The 15034-nt window shown below is 45.8% G+C and overlaps 8 protein-coding genes across 8 annotated transcripts; 5 read left to right on the forward strand and 3 right to left on the reverse strand.

Moving 5' to 3' along the window:
• Positions 1 to 585: 585 nt before the first annotated feature.
• On the reverse strand, positions 586 to 2858 carry PAAG_01282 (hypothetical protein; the record flags this gene model as incomplete). Its single annotated transcript, XM_002797377.1, has 3 exons — positions 586 to 736; positions 842 to 2247; positions 2361 to 2858. The coding sequence occupies 3 exons, from the start codon at positions 2856 to 2858 to the stop codon at positions 586 to 588; spliced, it is 2055 nt and encodes a 684-aa protein (XP_002797423.1).
• A 179-nt stretch (positions 2859 to 3037) lies between these two features.
• PAAG_01283 (hypothetical protein) lies at positions 3038 to 3647 on the forward strand (the record flags this gene model as incomplete). The annotated part of the gene is made up of 2 exons (XM_015844299.1): positions 3038 to 3160; positions 3216 to 3647. The coding sequence occupies 2 exons, from the start codon at positions 3038 to 3040 to the stop codon at positions 3645 to 3647; spliced, it is 555 nt and encodes a 184-aa protein (XP_015701080.1).
• Positions 3648 to 4644: 997 nt separating this feature from the next.
• Positions 4645 to 5097, forward strand: PAAG_01284 (hypothetical protein; the record flags this gene model as incomplete). The annotated part of the gene is made up of 2 exons (XM_015844300.1): positions 4645 to 4873; positions 5000 to 5097. The coding sequence occupies 2 exons, from the start codon at positions 4645 to 4647 to the stop codon at positions 5095 to 5097; spliced, it is 327 nt and encodes a 108-aa protein (XP_015701081.1).
• Positions 5098 to 7452: 2355 nt separating this feature from the next.
• PAAG_01285 (hypothetical protein) lies at positions 7453 to 8553 on the forward strand (the record flags this gene model as incomplete). Its single annotated transcript, XM_002797380.1, has 3 exons — positions 7453 to 7506; positions 7605 to 8346; positions 8468 to 8553. The coding sequence occupies 3 exons, from the start codon at positions 7453 to 7455 to the stop codon at positions 8551 to 8553; spliced, it is 882 nt and encodes a 293-aa protein (XP_002797426.1).
• A 908-nt stretch (positions 8554 to 9461) lies between these two features.
• On the forward strand, positions 9462 to 10851 carry PAAG_01286 (oxidoreductase ucpA; the record flags this gene model as incomplete). The annotated part of the gene is made up of 3 exons (XM_002797381.1): positions 9462 to 9708; positions 10036 to 10405; positions 10476 to 10851. The coding sequence occupies 3 exons, from the start codon at positions 9462 to 9464 to the stop codon at positions 10849 to 10851; spliced, it is 993 nt and encodes a 330-aa protein (XP_002797427.1).
• Positions 10852 to 11291: 440 nt separating this feature from the next.
• On the reverse strand, positions 11292 to 11558 carry PAAG_11254 (protein bfr2; the record flags this gene model as incomplete). The annotated part of the gene is made up of 1 exon (XM_015846933.1): positions 11292 to 11558. The coding sequence occupies one exon, from the start codon at positions 11556 to 11558 to the stop codon at positions 11292 to 11294; it is 267 nt and encodes an 88-aa protein (XP_015703540.1).
• Positions 11559 to 11577: 19 nt separating this feature from the next.
• Positions 11578 to 13158, reverse strand: PAAG_11255 (hypothetical protein; the record flags this gene model as incomplete). The annotated part of the gene is made up of 3 exons (XM_002797382.2): positions 11578 to 12850; positions 12913 to 13021; positions 13086 to 13158. 3 exons carry the CDS (start codon positions 13156 to 13158, stop codon positions 11578 to 11580), a joined length of 1455 nt encoding a protein of 484 aa, XP_002797428.2.
• Positions 13159 to 13455: 297 nt separating this feature from the next.
• Positions 13456 to 14690, forward strand: PAAG_01288 (nucleotide-binding protein; the record flags this gene model as incomplete). The annotated part of the gene is made up of 4 exons (XM_015844301.1): positions 13456 to 13509; positions 13570 to 13705; positions 13796 to 13915; positions 13996 to 14690. 4 exons carry the CDS (start codon positions 13456 to 13458, stop codon positions 14688 to 14690), a joined length of 1005 nt encoding a protein of 334 aa, XP_015701082.1.
• Between the last annotated feature and the right edge of the window lie 344 nt (positions 14691 to 15034).

Consider the following 15034-nt stretch of genomic DNA (forward strand, 5'->3'; position numbering starts at 1 on the left):
CACCCAACCCAGATATCAACAACATCCCCTCAGAGTCGCCACGACACGAAATTGACACTTGCATCCCAATGTCAATATTAAAGAATATCCCACAGATAGAAAACAACACAAAACAACCCCACGTGTGCCAATGAATAACGACTTGTGTCCTGTTTTGCCCCTTGTTTTGCCCTTTTCCATTTTCCCTGGTTGTTGAATATACAATCATGACATAAAAAATAACATAATCAGCTAGTCAATCAAGCAGAATGCAATGGCCACGAAAATTAGACTGATTCAAACAGCTACAGAAAATGATATCAGGCCATCACAAAAACGTACGGGGAATCGCCACGGTAGATGTTGACACGTATGATAAAAAGTAAATGAAGAAAAATGAAAACTGTGAAGAATTTAGATCAAAAATGGAAGTAAAAAATAAAACACTGGGAAATATATCAAGAGAGGAATGACGAATTGATTTTTTTTTTTTTTTTTTTTGGCTCTCTTTCTCTCACTATCTATCTTTTTCATTTTTTATTGTTTTCCTTGGGATTATTTGTTGACAGATAGTAGCTAGATCTATGAGATCATGTCAAAGTCTCTCTATTCCGCCCGCGACATAATCGCCTCCACATCATCCTGTTTAACCACAACGCCGCCTTCAGAACAGCGAGCTTTTGTCCGCAGCTCGCTACACAGGCTATCCACGTCGATTTCACCGTTGCGGAATTTCTCCATGGATTGTAGTCGGTCCCTATAATAATAATTAAGTTAGCAGGTTGAAACGAATTGTTTCCCTTTTTATATTAGTAACTTAGCAAAAAAAAAAAAAAAAAAAAAAAAACTAAACATAGCGTACCATATCTTCGTACACGAGAGCATCTGCGAGCGGTCCTCACCAGGAACTACCTCCTCGTCATCATCAGCTTCGAGAGCGCTGTCAATTTGCTTGAGGAGGTCGGGCTTTGGCGGCACGTTGTTGACATAACTGTTGTTCGTATGGTTGTTACTCAGCTCACTAAATGCAAGCAGCGGACTTCCCAGGTCAGGAAGCGGGAAGGCCTCGTTGAAAAAGGTCCCGAAGTCTTGCGAGAGCACGGCATCCTGTGGATCGCGATAGTCACCGAACAACACAGGGTCGAATTGCCCGCCGTTTTGCTGCACGAGCCAGTCGAATCCTAGCAGGGTGTCTGAAGCATTGATGGTGGTATCGTTATAATTGTTGCTGTTATTGCCGTTGCTGTTGTTATTGCTGTTATCTTTGTTGTGATCTGGAAAATTGTACGGAGGATTAGAATCAGTCATGGAAGCCGGAAGTGGATTCTCCGCGCAACCACAGGCCCAGCCTAGTTTTTCGTAGAAGGATTTCTCACCTTCTCCCGTGCTGCGTGCAGAGTTTAGTTCATTATCGATCGTGTTTGTTAATCCGGATTCACTCAATTTGCCACTTGGAGGTGAGTGCAGACTCGGTTCTGGTGATGTGCCCATTGAAGAAACGTGGCAGGGTTGTGATTCTGAAGAGGCAGATGGTGAGGCGGAATTGGAAACGTTGGAACTTCCATAGTGGTGTTGCGACTGATAATTTGAATAGATTGAGTTTTGACCAGATCCGGAGCCGGAATAAGGTATGCCTGGGTTCTGTATAGGTGAACGACCTGATAAATTGTCATAGTATCGACTGAAACTGTCTATACTAGGGCTGTGGTGATTTCTACCATTGGATTTTCGGTTATCATTTGGAGGCATACTGTTTAGCACCGGTGAGGATTGTGAGGGGCTGCCAAGGATAAATTGCCTTCGTTGTGAGGCGGCAGCTGTGCCTTTGAACGAATTTCCGTGGCTGATATTGGGCGCTCTGTAGTTAAATCCAGCGGAAGGGGGTAACTTGGTAGCCTTAGAATGGTTAGAGACTGGCTGTGAGGGGGAATTATATAAGCGAGCGCCGGGGAGATCACCGAATTTTGGGAACTCGAAGGAGAAATTGTCGCCGTTGTCGCGGGTATTATGTCTGGATCCTGCGCCGCGCATGGTAAAGCCTGATGTTGGCGATACACCATTTCCACCGCTCACCCAGGACAGGCGTTTGCGATATCCCTTCAGTTCTATCTGGAGCTTTTCGACTTGAGCGCGCAGAAGCTTATTTTCGATATTTGTCGACTGTGATACCTTCTCGAGTTCGTCGACTTTATTTTCCAGATCCTTTAGGTGCTTCTCCTTGCGTTCCCGAAAGGCTCTTTGGGCAGCCCGATTTTGCGCCTTACGTTTCTATAACAAGGACAAACAATGGTTAACAAAATAAAAACTTACATGAACCCTTTTAAAGGAACATATGGGTCAAGGAATCGCTGTGATAATAGCATCAAGAATCAAATACCTACCGTTGTAGGTTCCGACGTCAACGGCTTTCGTCCAGGCTTCTTAGCCGTCTTGTCATCAGTCTCTCTTCGTTTCTTGCCGTTTTCCTCCTCATCGTCGTTTCCGTCGATGCTTTTTCTCTTCTCTCTGGGTTCAGCGTCGTCACCTGGAGAGGTTCCCGGAATATCTCCAATTAAATCTCCGATGCCACTAGAGTCGAAATCTACATCAAAATCGAAATCCAGGAAAGGGCTCCCGTCAAAACCCAATTGCCCAGAGTCAAGAGGTTCCTCTGTTGGCGACTCAAGCAAGTCTTGGGCAGAGGTAGTGGCAGTAACTTGCTGAGAGAAGGAGTTGGGGTGAGAGTCCAGTATCTTGGTGGCAGATTGGGAGTTGTGACGAGACGCTTCTTTGGGGACTTTTGTTGTCTTACTCGTGGATGAAAGTGCTGCAAGAAGAAGGTCCTGTTGATCTGGAGAAAGATAAAGGCTTTGTTGGTAGAGAGAACCGAAATCAGACATCGTTAACTTAATCGTACAAAATCCAGGTCAAGTATGGACGTAAGACGGTTCTCTCGACAAATAGATGGGCAAAATTGAAGGAATAGAAAAAATCCGCCGACAAATTTTAGTATCAGTGGGATGCTAATATTTTTATAAAAAAACCAAGAGAGTTGGTGGACAATATCTCTCGGATACCTATGCACCGAACATCCAACACGGCCAACCGAAAATTGGATATTGGTACAGGCAAAGGAGTGGTGGAACGTAATTCAGTAAGCGATGTTAAGGAAGGTTCGAGACCAGGAGATCTAGGAGTTCAGGTTTAGACTGGTTGATAGAGAAGCCCAGACAACTTCCGGGGGGGTTGTAAAATAGAAAGCCTTGTTGAATCGGTTTCCTGGCAAACCAAACAATACTGTTGCAACTCCACCCCAGCTTTCAGTATGTGGACCCGAAGCCTGCACTACAAACGATATGTGTATGTTGACAGCGCGCAGGAGTAACCACAGAGGAAATGTAGCTGTGGTAGTAGTGGCGGAAGGTCCCGTGCAGCATAAGCTGGGACTGTGGGCTGTTTCTCATCCGGTGGGATCTACCAGACAGGAAGAGCCACGAAACGAACAAGGCGTGGGAATTAATTTTAAGAGGCAAAAAGAGCATAAGACAATCCTCAATGGCAGAGAACTGAAGGTGTACAAACGTCTAAGGATCCTTCTTATGCAGCACAGACCAGATGCGGGTATGACGCAAGTGGCAAGGCAAGAGCAGAGAGTAGGGGGCAGCCCAAAGGGAGAAATGAATAATTGACTGAGCTGATAGCAGCTTGCATGTCAAAGAAAGAAGAGGTGAATCTGAAGACAAGAGTAAAGCTACCTAAGGCTACGAATGACAATGAGGAGCAGAAGAATCAACTAGGGGCAGAAGAGGTATGTGGGTGGGATGGAGGTGGAGAGGGAGAGGGTGAGAGGGTGAACAGAAGAGGAAGCGAATCTGATGGAAGGGAAATGGGAATGGAAATGGTTGGGATGGGGCAAGGCAGGGAGGTAGGTAGTCTGGGATTGGAGGAGTAGTTTAAGTGTGGCTTAAGGGAGAAACAGCTTACATCAACCAATAACTGGTCGTTGGTGTCAGGTATCTAAGGACCAAGAGGGAGAAGAAGGGCGTCGTCAGAGAGTGTGAAACAGCGAGGAAGGGTGGAGGTTGTGAGAGGGAGAAGAGAACCAAAGCGGAGGCGGACGAATTGACATGCTGACTGATTACTATCTGACTGATGGAGCATTCCTTGGAGAAAGACACCGAAGAGTCAGCCTCGTATATTCGGAGTCCAGACCGCGGCTCAGGGGGAGGGGGTTCAATAGACGGATGGGTGGGGGGATATGGGGGATTGGGCTGTTCAATTAGTTGAAGCCTTGCTGTTAGAGCGGGGAGTTGAATGGGCCTAGGCTGCAAGGGTGTGGTTTAGGATACAGCATGCTTGATTATAAATCCACCGTGCGAGCCCGCAGGTTTTGATGCAAGGATGTTGATCGCATGCAGATGCTGTTATCAGATCAATTTTAAAAGGTACACGCAGAGTTCTGGAGTTAAACTATCTTGAGGTTCAAAATGCAAAGATTCGCCAGATGCTTTTGGAAATGGATGATGGATGATTGTTCCTATTGGCTTATTTAAAAAGGGGAGGGAATCGCCCGCCCACCCCCACATAAAAATATGCCCACATGTCTCTCTCTCAAATTAGGAGGAGTCATGTCATTACTCCCCATGGAGTCCTTATCCTTCAGGAGCCTCCAATCTTCCCTGGGCCATGGAAACCCGTGGTTGGTTCACGGGATTCCACCTACGTCAGCATACGGCGCTGGCAGCGTCTGACTCGACGGCAGCAGTTCTCAATGTGCCCGCGCTAGAAAGTGGAACTAGCTCCAAATGCCGCAAAAAATTGGCCCGAGTCGCCGACTCCAGCTCTGATCCAAGCCAACCATATTTCCTTCTCTTCAGAGGCGGAGAAAAACAAATTTCTCTAGAGTGCTCGAAGCGTGATATTTACGCCAGTCACATTCACTGCTCCCATTCCCGATTCTTGGGTAGTCTGGGGAAAGGTCGATCTTTACCTTGCCCCGATTGTCGGGGAAGATAGATTCCGGCCCTTAGTTAACTTATAGCCGCCTTATCCCGAGCCACGGTCTCTGCAGATGCAACAGTGCCAGCGTTATCTCCGGCCCCCCATGCACCTGTATCCTATCCTGGTCATACCATATAGAGAAGGTCATGTTCTGTGCCTTTCTTGCTCTTACCTAGGGTGGTTTTTGCCTCTTCCACAACGAATGATGATCTCGATATCATCATGGTTATGAAGTTTACCCACATCCTGTTTCGTGTGATCGATTCCCTTTAAACCCATCAGCAGTAGTCGTATTCGCATAAATACCGCGCGAACAACGAAACAAAAGTTCAAGCCGCAGAGACTAGGTATTTCCGAAGTCGGCAGTTGGTGTAAGAGTTTAACGCGCTTGAATCCAGGTGGGTTTGTGTGACTCGGGCCACACCGTTATATTCTTCGGAATACGAGGTTGTTTGATGCTTCTGTAGGATTTGTTCGAAAAGAACCGAAATCTTTTCGTCATTTCTTTTCTAGTGCATTTGTGCGAGAGCCAGTTAAATTTATTGGCAGTGTGGTTGGCTACTCCCAGGTCGTTTGTCTAGAACTTCTGCTTCATAGTCATTGAGTGGAGAAATATGCATGCTTGCGTGGCATATTGGCGAGGAAGAATTGAAACCCTACCAACCAACCATATTTCCGGCAGACGCGCCTCGCCTCATGAACCCGATTGATAAATGAGAATAAAAAGCTAGATCTGATAAATATAAGCTTGGTTGCATCTGCATCTCCCATCTCTTCCTCGCGAATGTAGCGCGCTTAAATACATGTTATTAATAAAATAAAATAAAAAATAAAAAAAATAAAAAAAAAAGGGGGGGGGGGGGGGGGGGGGAAGAAAGGAGACGTTGATGCGGGATATGGTGTAAATTTTATCTTCGATATAAGTGATGATTTGTTCCCCCTAATCCTAATACCTAATACCCCTCAAAAACCTACCCCTTAACCTTGCTTGTTGTGGCATCGTTTGTCCCTTGGAGTCCTTCTCTGAGAGTACGGGGCACTTGATATCCTATTCTAAATCGCTAACATAATATTTTTGCTAGTTTACAAGCGCTGTGATATTTTGACTGAAAGATCATTACCATCTATATTGTAGAGTATCTCTGGTTATGCTTGCAAGGATGCAGTTTAAGAAAAAGTGTAGCGTTTCAAACAGGTAACAGGTCCCATCGTGTTAAAAGATATCACCTCTGGTTGGGTGGGGACGGGATCTCTCTTCAATTACTCAATAAACAGCAGGCGGGCGAACACAAAGCATTATTATAGGAAAAAAAAAAAAAAATTTCAGGTCGATTTGTGCACAATAAGTGTCCTCTTTCCTTGGCAGGAATGCATGGATGCATGTCTGGTATGACATGTTCACATAACATAAAGTGCACGCCGCACATAACGATGATGATCGTTATTCATGTGTTTCTATGAAGGCGAGGAATTCAAGTACTGTGGCTTAAGGACATTTCTCGTGGGTCGAACAGGACGCCCTGGTTCTGATGGAGGCATCCAAGTATGTATCGCTCGGGTGGATTTGAGCGCAGGGTTTCACTTAAATGATATAGCCGCTTTAACGGATATGGATTTAACGTATTTTCGTTGAAGAATTTAGTTGCTTGGGAGATTAAGCTAGAAAGAAACTTTCCGTTAAGAAAAGATGGCAGCTAGCTTGAAGAGAAGAGAAAAATGAAAGAGAAAATGGAGGGTGAGTTGCCGTTCAATAGAGTGAAGATAGCTGTGCATGCATTCTGCTCTGAAAAGAATATGGTTCAGTCACATGCTGCTTGGTTGTAAATTTTGCCAATTCCTGGATCCTTTCTTCCCCACATAACAGTAATGACCATCTTTAGCATATGACTGGTGTTTTCATGAGGGAAATCCCGCGAAACAATCACCAGGAGGTGAAGGAACAAATATGCCGCTGTATGTTGTTTATGTGCAACCAGATAAGGCCTGCATTTATGTTTTGCCTTTCCCAAGTCATGACAGTCACGATAAATAAGATGTTCAACAAGTGAATTTCTACCAATTGAAACGGACACAAACGTAGAACTTCAAAGACCAGTCTTGAAGCAAGGAAATCACATTTAGTTTCTGCATGGCGGGTATGAATTGAATTATATATGAATAGACAACATGGAACGTGTGATACTGTTTAATGCATTGTGGTGTATTGGCTGCTTCAACATGAGCTCAAGGTGGAGAACGTTCAAAGTTGAGAAGTGGAAAGTTTGTCGTTTTCGGCATGCCGAAGAGTGTAACCCCGGCGCCTACAGCGGTTTTCATCACGTGATACAGAGCTTAACCTTCTCCAGCCTAACCGCCTTAACTAAATCCGAATCAGCTTTTTCCCACCTCATCGTCAGTTTCCCTATAATTTGCAGAACCTTCCAGCCCATTTTATTTTGTATAATTATTGCAGTGCATCTAACCACCTACCCACCGCGAACCTCACGAGAAAAAATGAACGCAGAAGTTGTCGCCTTGGAGGCGGAAGTGAAGGAATTCAAAATACAGGTATATCCTGATCAGTATTCTCCTCACTCCATTTGTCTTGAATTTCCTTGTGGGCGTTTCGGAGATATACTCTACACACAAGTCTAACGATCTTATAGCTTGAAGCTGTACAATCGAGCTTGCAGGTAGATCCAGACAATTCGGAACTGCAGGGCCTGAAGACTGAACTTGAAGAATTCATATCCCTCACGGAGCAATCCATCTCGGAATTGCGGCCTACGCAACCGAAGTCGAAACCCTCCCCTCCTCCTGTCAAAGAGAAATGGTCAAAAGAGAACCACCCAGCATACCAAGCGGGCTACAAAAAGCCTACCGTCGAACCTGCGCCGCCCGAGGAGCCTCAGCCATCACCTCCCGTATCCTTCTCCGTAAACGATAATGTCCTGGCACGGTGGGCATCGGGAGATAATTCATTCTACCCGGCCCGCATTACATCTATTACCGGCTCATCCACGAACCCCATTTATATAGTTTCCTTCAAGTCATACGGAACTACTGAAACTTTGACGGCAAAGGACATCAAACCTATTTCTGACACGCGAAAACGCAAGGCTGATGGCATGCCAGGCACCTCATCCCCGCAGACTGTCCCTGCTAATTCCAGTGTGATTTCTGCAGCGGCTGATATCAATCCTGCCCTGGCCAACCAGGCGCGCAAAGAGCCAAATAAAGTCAGCGACGGACCCCCGCGCCCAGCTAAGCTGCCCCGGAAAGTCAAAGCCACAAGGGAGCTCGAGGCCGGGAAGTCGAAATGGCAGGACTTTGCGGCCAAAAGTAAGATGGGGAAGGCTGGGAAGAAGGAGAGCATGTTTCGCACACCTGAAGGCATCAACGCACGAGGTATGAGCCGCTCCCCTATATCCACCCCCACCCGTCCGCCCCAAATTTTGCACTTTACATATACACTGCCGTGATGTCCCTTTTAAAGGTAGCGTATGTGCTAACTCCGATTTTGTTGCAGTTGGTTTTACCGGTTCTGGTCAACAAATGCGCAAGGATCCTGCGAGAAGTCGACATATCTATCAACAAGCCGAAGACGATTATTGATGAAATCTTTTCTCCACATACTAGCTTCAAGGGGAGTTCGGCGACGCTAGAGGGGAACCCTTTTTTTTTTTTTTTTTTTTTTTTTTTTTTTTTTTTTTTTTTAGGGGCTCTGATTAACTCTTTCTTTTCATCCTTTATTTTCCTTTTCTTCTTCTTTTTTGGAAAATTCTCGTCGCTAACTTCGCATCATGGTCCCGAGCAGATTATTTACTTTTGCTACCAAATATCCAGGGGCAAGGGAGTTACATAAACACACACTTTTTCGGCAGCTTCTTTGTTATTCGAGGGCATTGTATAAAGGGTATTATTCGTGCGTCAGAGATAGATGCACTCTCCCTTTTCTCACTTTCTTCAATTTTATCATACTTTATTTTAATGAATCTATCTGATAAAACGAAGCGGGGCATGTTATTCTAGCCAACTTACACATTTGGAGACTCGCATACTTGGGTGTACCATTCACACACCGGAGCTGCCCGACAGGAGCGGAAATAGGGATCAGGATGAGTAGGTAATTTTTCCCGTTCAAACACAATCTAAATAGATTAAAGAAATGCTTATATCAGCAAAACAAAAATATTTATATCACTTCTCGACCTTTTTATTTCGGAAATATGAGCTTATTTGGTGCACATCTGGAGCCTGGGTGGCCTGGTGAGATATTTAGCCTCACCATAACAAGGGGAAGAAACAATGTCAGCGACACGATATTCTCCGTAGATCAGAGATTCAATTTGAAAAATACTCCCTTTTAGATCTTACTCCCTAAAAGATTCTCCACATGTGTGTCCATGATATAGTCAACCATTTCCTGACCTCCTCTTCCTGCAATTTGATTCCGTTTCATTCTGCCACTTTCACTTCACATCCCCCTCCTTACCCCGCGCCCTCTACATACAGCAATCACCATGGATCAATCTGACCCGAGTCACAAATCACTCACAGAGACCCAGGACTGCGGTATACCCATTGACGTAAGCTCTGCTGAACCGTTAAAAGATACCGCGGAGGAGAAGAAAGCAGAGAGGAAGATACCTTGGATGCATCTAGGCAATCCCAACACACTATCAAACAAATTGCCTGAGTCTTTTATGATGATTGCGACTCCATCCGAGCGTGCGAAATTGAGGTTTAGTATTAGGGGTTCTGCAATATGTAGGTAGTTTCTTTCTCAAATTTATATTTTTTGTGGTTCTTGTTTTTATGGATAATTCAAAGGAATTTCCTTGCTTCGCATCGATTTTGGATACCATCTACCCCATGGATATAGTTCCTACATAGATACATTGGTGGTAGCCCTCAACATTGCTCTCCTTTTGTATATTGTTTTATGCAACATCTTTCTCAAATCTGATAGCCTAAACATTTATGGCTGATTGGCCGGCAATTCCTACACAGGATTTTATTGCGCTTGTTGTATGGATGATAATATGAGTATGGGAATGCATTACCGCCCAAATAAGTATGCTAACAAGGTTCAAGTGACCGGCGGAGCTGGCGCTCTCGCCCTCGCATCTGCCCGTGCTCTCCTCGAACATGGTCTTTCAGGCCTAGGTCTCCTGGATCTTCCAGATTCTTTCAAGAGAGCTGACATCTCCGATGCGATTCATGCTCTCTGCAAAGATTTCCCTTTAGCGACAATCCTCAGCGCAGGCATCGATGTCACAGACGCGGAGAGTGTGCCGAGGGTCGTTGAAAACATGCGATCTCAGCTCGGCCCCCTGAACATCCTGTGCTGCTTTGCGGGCATTGTAAATTGTGTACTTGCGGAGGACATGCCCGCAGACCAATGGAGGAAGGTCCTCAATGTTAACACAACTGGGACATGGCTGGTTACGCAGGCTGTTGGAAAGTAGGTGATAGAAACATCATTGATAACACCCCTTTCCAGCTAAGGTCCATTTTGGTTAACCACCACCCAGACACATGATATCTGACTCCGCCGGCGGCCGTATTGTCCTAATATCCTCCATCAGCGGTCATCGTGTAAACTTCCCGCAGCCCCAAGTTGCCTATAACGTCTCCAAAGCTGGAATATTGCACATGCGCGCCTCTCTTGCAGCCGAATGGGGCCGGTATGGAATCCGTGTTAACTCCATCTCGCCCGGATACATGGACACGGTGCTCAATGCCGGTGATTCGCTGGCGCCGTTCCGCCAGGTCTGGGCGGATAGGAATCCGATGGGGAGAATGGGAGACCCGCAAGAGTTGACGGGAGCTGTGGTGTTTTTGTGTAGTGAGGTTGCGGGTAGTTATGTGAATGGAGCAGATATTGTCGTTGATGGTGAGTTCAGATGAGTTTTCGAGCCACTCTTATTTTATTTCTTCCATTCTTCTTTTATGATCCCTTCACACTTGTTGAAATTCTGAAAAAAAAAAAAAAAAGGCAGGGGGCTGGTTGAGTATGGGATATATTTCTTTTTTGCTAATAAATATTTTGTATTAACTAGGTGGAGGTTTGGTCTTCTAAGTTTCGATAGGGAGCATTGTTAAATATCGGGTAAGATAACCTCATGAGGGACTTATCGTCATCCTCAAGTCCCATCTTTCCACCACCCTTCGAGGTCGAAAGAAACACGCGAAGAAAATGGATATTGTTGGATTTGGGCCGCTCTGTTATATAAACTTATATAGTCCTTATTATATTGGTAGCACATATGACTTCAGAGAAGGCAGTGGCGACAAAACCATGACACAGGAAGGAAAAGAAGAATATATCATTTCCCATTTCTAAACTCTTAATTCCTAAATAGCTTGAGGCCACTCTCCTCAAGATGATCATCTTCATCCTCCATAACCTTATCCTCATCGTCATCATCACCCAGAATCTCCCGTGCATTTCTTCCCAACAACGAAGCGAAGAACTCCTCTCGAGCTCGATCACTCCAAGAACCACGATACTCCGGAGCCATGAAATTCTGTAATTTTTCATGGACCGTATACCGCATCTTACGGCCTTTGGAAGCCTTAGTATCCACGGCTCTTTTAACCTTATCCTTGCGCATTCCGGTTGTAGGATGTATATTAAGACGCGTAGGAAAGTTCTATCTGCAAAGCTTCAACGCCATTGTTAGTGGCTGACATGCGTTCCTCAACAAGGTCGCGAAGCAGAGTTTGGTAGAACATAGTATCATCATAGAATTCGTTAGAGGTGTGAGGGTCGGATGAACCATTTGTTTGAGATTGTCCGGAATTTTCCGTCATGGCACGTTTGGATTGACGACTTTCAATCTCCGCTGCTACATGTGCATCCAGCACAGCAGTTATTGTTTGTTGGTCGGCCGCTCCATGATTTAATAGTTTGCCTCTGGCATTTGGTAGTGTCGCTCGCGAGCCACGCGTCTTGAGAGCCCATTTATCAAGGACGGCACGACGGTGAGGGCGCGCTTCAGCTTCAAGCTCCTCCATGCAATTCCATATATCTGCAGAAGAAGTGGAAGGGGTTGGAGGCGGGCCACGTTTTCTTTTTTTCGAAAAGGTAGCGTTGTTAGTCTGGGCGTCTGCGAGTGCATGACGAAGATCTTCGATTGTTCTCCAAAGGGCTAGAGCAGCAGCCTCAGCGGCTTTGATAGAGGCTTGGTCCGTTGCATTGTCATGTTCGTTTGAAGGAGCTAGGCTGGTAAGAGCCGTAATGCCTCTTTGAAGTTTAATTCGGGCATTTAACATGGCTTCGAAAGTCAAACGTTGTCGCTTGATGGCGTTTCCCTTTGCAGCATCCGCCTTGGCGGCATTGGATAGAGACAGGGCAACAGTTTTGTGGTCTGAAGCCATTAGTCGTCTTATCTCTGCTCTGTCATCTGTTGGGACAATCGCTTGTCTATCATCGTCATCTTCATCCTCATCCTCGGAATTATCGCTCCCGGAATCATCTTCGTCGCTATCCTCCTCTTCACCCTCGTCAAAACCTCTGAATTCTCCATCTTCTTCAGGATCAGTTCGTCCATCTAACTCTTCCTCAGACCCCAGGTCATTATACAGATCGTCAGAATGAATCTCCAAGTCTAAGTGCTTCGTCGTTTTGCTGAAACGGGAAGTTGAATCCTTCAAATGAACAACGTGGTTTTCCCCAAGAGCCTCATCGCTATCATTTTCTCCCGCGGAACCATCTTCCCTGGTCTCCAGACCATTTTCCAATTCGTCTAGCTCCCCGGATATCTCGTCTGAATCGTCTTCACTTGAAGCTCTGCGGAATCGATCGTCTTCGCCGTCATCCCACTCAAGCGCCTCTCGGCTAACTCGGGATCCTGCGTATTCACGTCCGAGGTATGGCTTTTCCGGTTTACGGAGCTTACTCTTCCTGTTGGAGAGTTAGACAGATTTATTCGTGCGAACATTATGGATGTAAAAAGAGATACGCACCCAACAGCTACATAGTGCTCTCGAGCAGCAGCGGCATTATCATCCTCCGCCCCAGAAGACTGATCTTCGCTGCTTTCCCCATTGTCATTCAAATTCTCAGGATCAAAATCTATATAACTCAGTTAGTTGCAACCGGAGATCGTAGGTAGCTGTGCATCGGATTGTAGGTTCACCTCTGAAAGTTGGGTTTTCTAGCTCAGCAATCTGCTCTGCTAAGGATTTGACTTGTCCATGCTTCTTCAACATGGTGGCTGCCTTTCGTTGCAAGCCTTCGCAGCGTGGCAGTGGAGCAGGAGTTTGGTGCTTCTCTCTGTATATTTTTGTAGATTTGTCTTGATGCGAAATTTTCCTCGTTCGGTTAAATTTTGCCTTTTGATCCGCTTCTCATTGCCGAGTCACATGACCAAACATCGAATTCGACCTCTTCAGCTCTCAAGGGACTCTTCATCTTGACAACGTTGATGACAGAAAGCTGAGTTGGGTGATATTTCGCAATGTGAACACTAGTGTTTACCATATTGGGATCAGTTCTCTTGCGCCAATATGCGGCGCAGCTTGTTTTCTACCCTGCGGCCGCTTCACTACGACAATCCACTGGTACGTACATATATCAATCCTTCTGCGACTCACTACACAGAGCTAAGATGCTGATTCCAGGGCCTGCCCCGTTCTGGAACGCCACCATCATTCCCTCGTCGACGAGGTCTTCCAGAGAAAAGGAAAATTCAAGATGTCAATAAAGTGGTTGCTGTCTCTTCGGCCAAGGGCGGGGTTGGGAAATCTACAATTGCTGGTATGCGCCTCCGACTTCCTTACCGTGCGGTGGAGATGATGGCCTTTCTCGCATGAGTGGCCATTGGCTAACTACTATGTTAATTCACAGTGAATCTTGCTCTTGCAATGGCCCGTCGAGGTATTCGAGCCGGCATTCTCGACACAGACATTTTTGGCCCCTCCATACCAACTCTCCTAAACCTCTCTGGAGAACCTCGCCTTGACCAAAGTATGGGATATGAGCCATCACGTTTGAAACAATTGAAAATCTGGCCTAAGATCGACTATCTAATTTCTTTCCCAACGTAGATAACTGCCTCATACCTTTGACAAACTACGGCCTTAAATCCATGTCCATGGGATACCTCCTCCCAGCTCCACCTGCCGATTCCAAACACCTTACCGATGATCCAACCTCACCTATAATGGATACAACACCCATATCCTGGCGTGGCTTAATGGTTACGAAAGCAATGCACCAACTATTACACTCGGTATCATGGGGGCCCCTCGATATTCTTATCCTAGACTTACCTCCAGGAACGGGTGACGTACAACTCACAATTGGCCAGGAAATAATTCTTGACGGAGCGGTGATTGTGTCAACGCCCCAAGATATCGCTCTGCGTGACGCAGTCCGAGGTTTTGGTTTGTTCGAAAAATTAAATGTCCCAGTGCTCGGCATGGTGAGAAATATGGCGTATTTTGCCTGTCCACATTGTGGCAAGGAAACGAAGATATTTTCTGGGAGAGGCTCTCAGCCATCTGAAATTGAGTTGGAGGCTGGACATCCTGAGTCACATAACGGTGGGGGCGTTTTAACAGCGTGTAAACGACTGGGTATAGATTTCCTGGGCGACATCCCTCTTGATGCGCGCGTGTGTGAAGATGCGGACAGGGGGGTTCCAACCGTTGTGGCTGAGGAAAGCGATGAGCGCAGTACTAGGAGAAATGCTTTTATGAAAGTTGCGGAGCAAGTTGTGCGCAAAGTCGGATTAGAATGACGGTAACGCAAGCCAGCAGTTCTTGATTAAAGAGTCTTTGGTGATCTTTATTATATCTTGATGTGGTACTCTGAATGCAGTGTCAAAAGGAGTTCCTGGTCAACGCCTATTATAAGCCAAATTCTCGTTTTATATATAAATTTGGATATGTAGGTACCCGTCCAATCGTCCCACCCAATTGAGAGTATAGGTCTAATCAATCATCAAAAGCCGTCCTAACGACACACGAAAAATGCATGAAAATGGTGGACTAAATAAAATTACCATTCGGAACATGAAGTCTAGCAGCTTCCCAACCTCCACAGCTTGGGGGAAAACTGAACCCAAAAAATACAATGTCTCCC

This window comes from Paracoccidioides lutzii (assembly GCF_000150705.2).
Source record: "Paracoccidioides lutzii Pb01 unplaced genomic scaffold supercont2.2, whole genome shotgun sequence".
NCBI classification, from domain to species: Eukaryota; Fungi; Ascomycota; class Eurotiomycetes; order Onygenales; family Ajellomycetaceae; genus Paracoccidioides; species Paracoccidioides lutzii.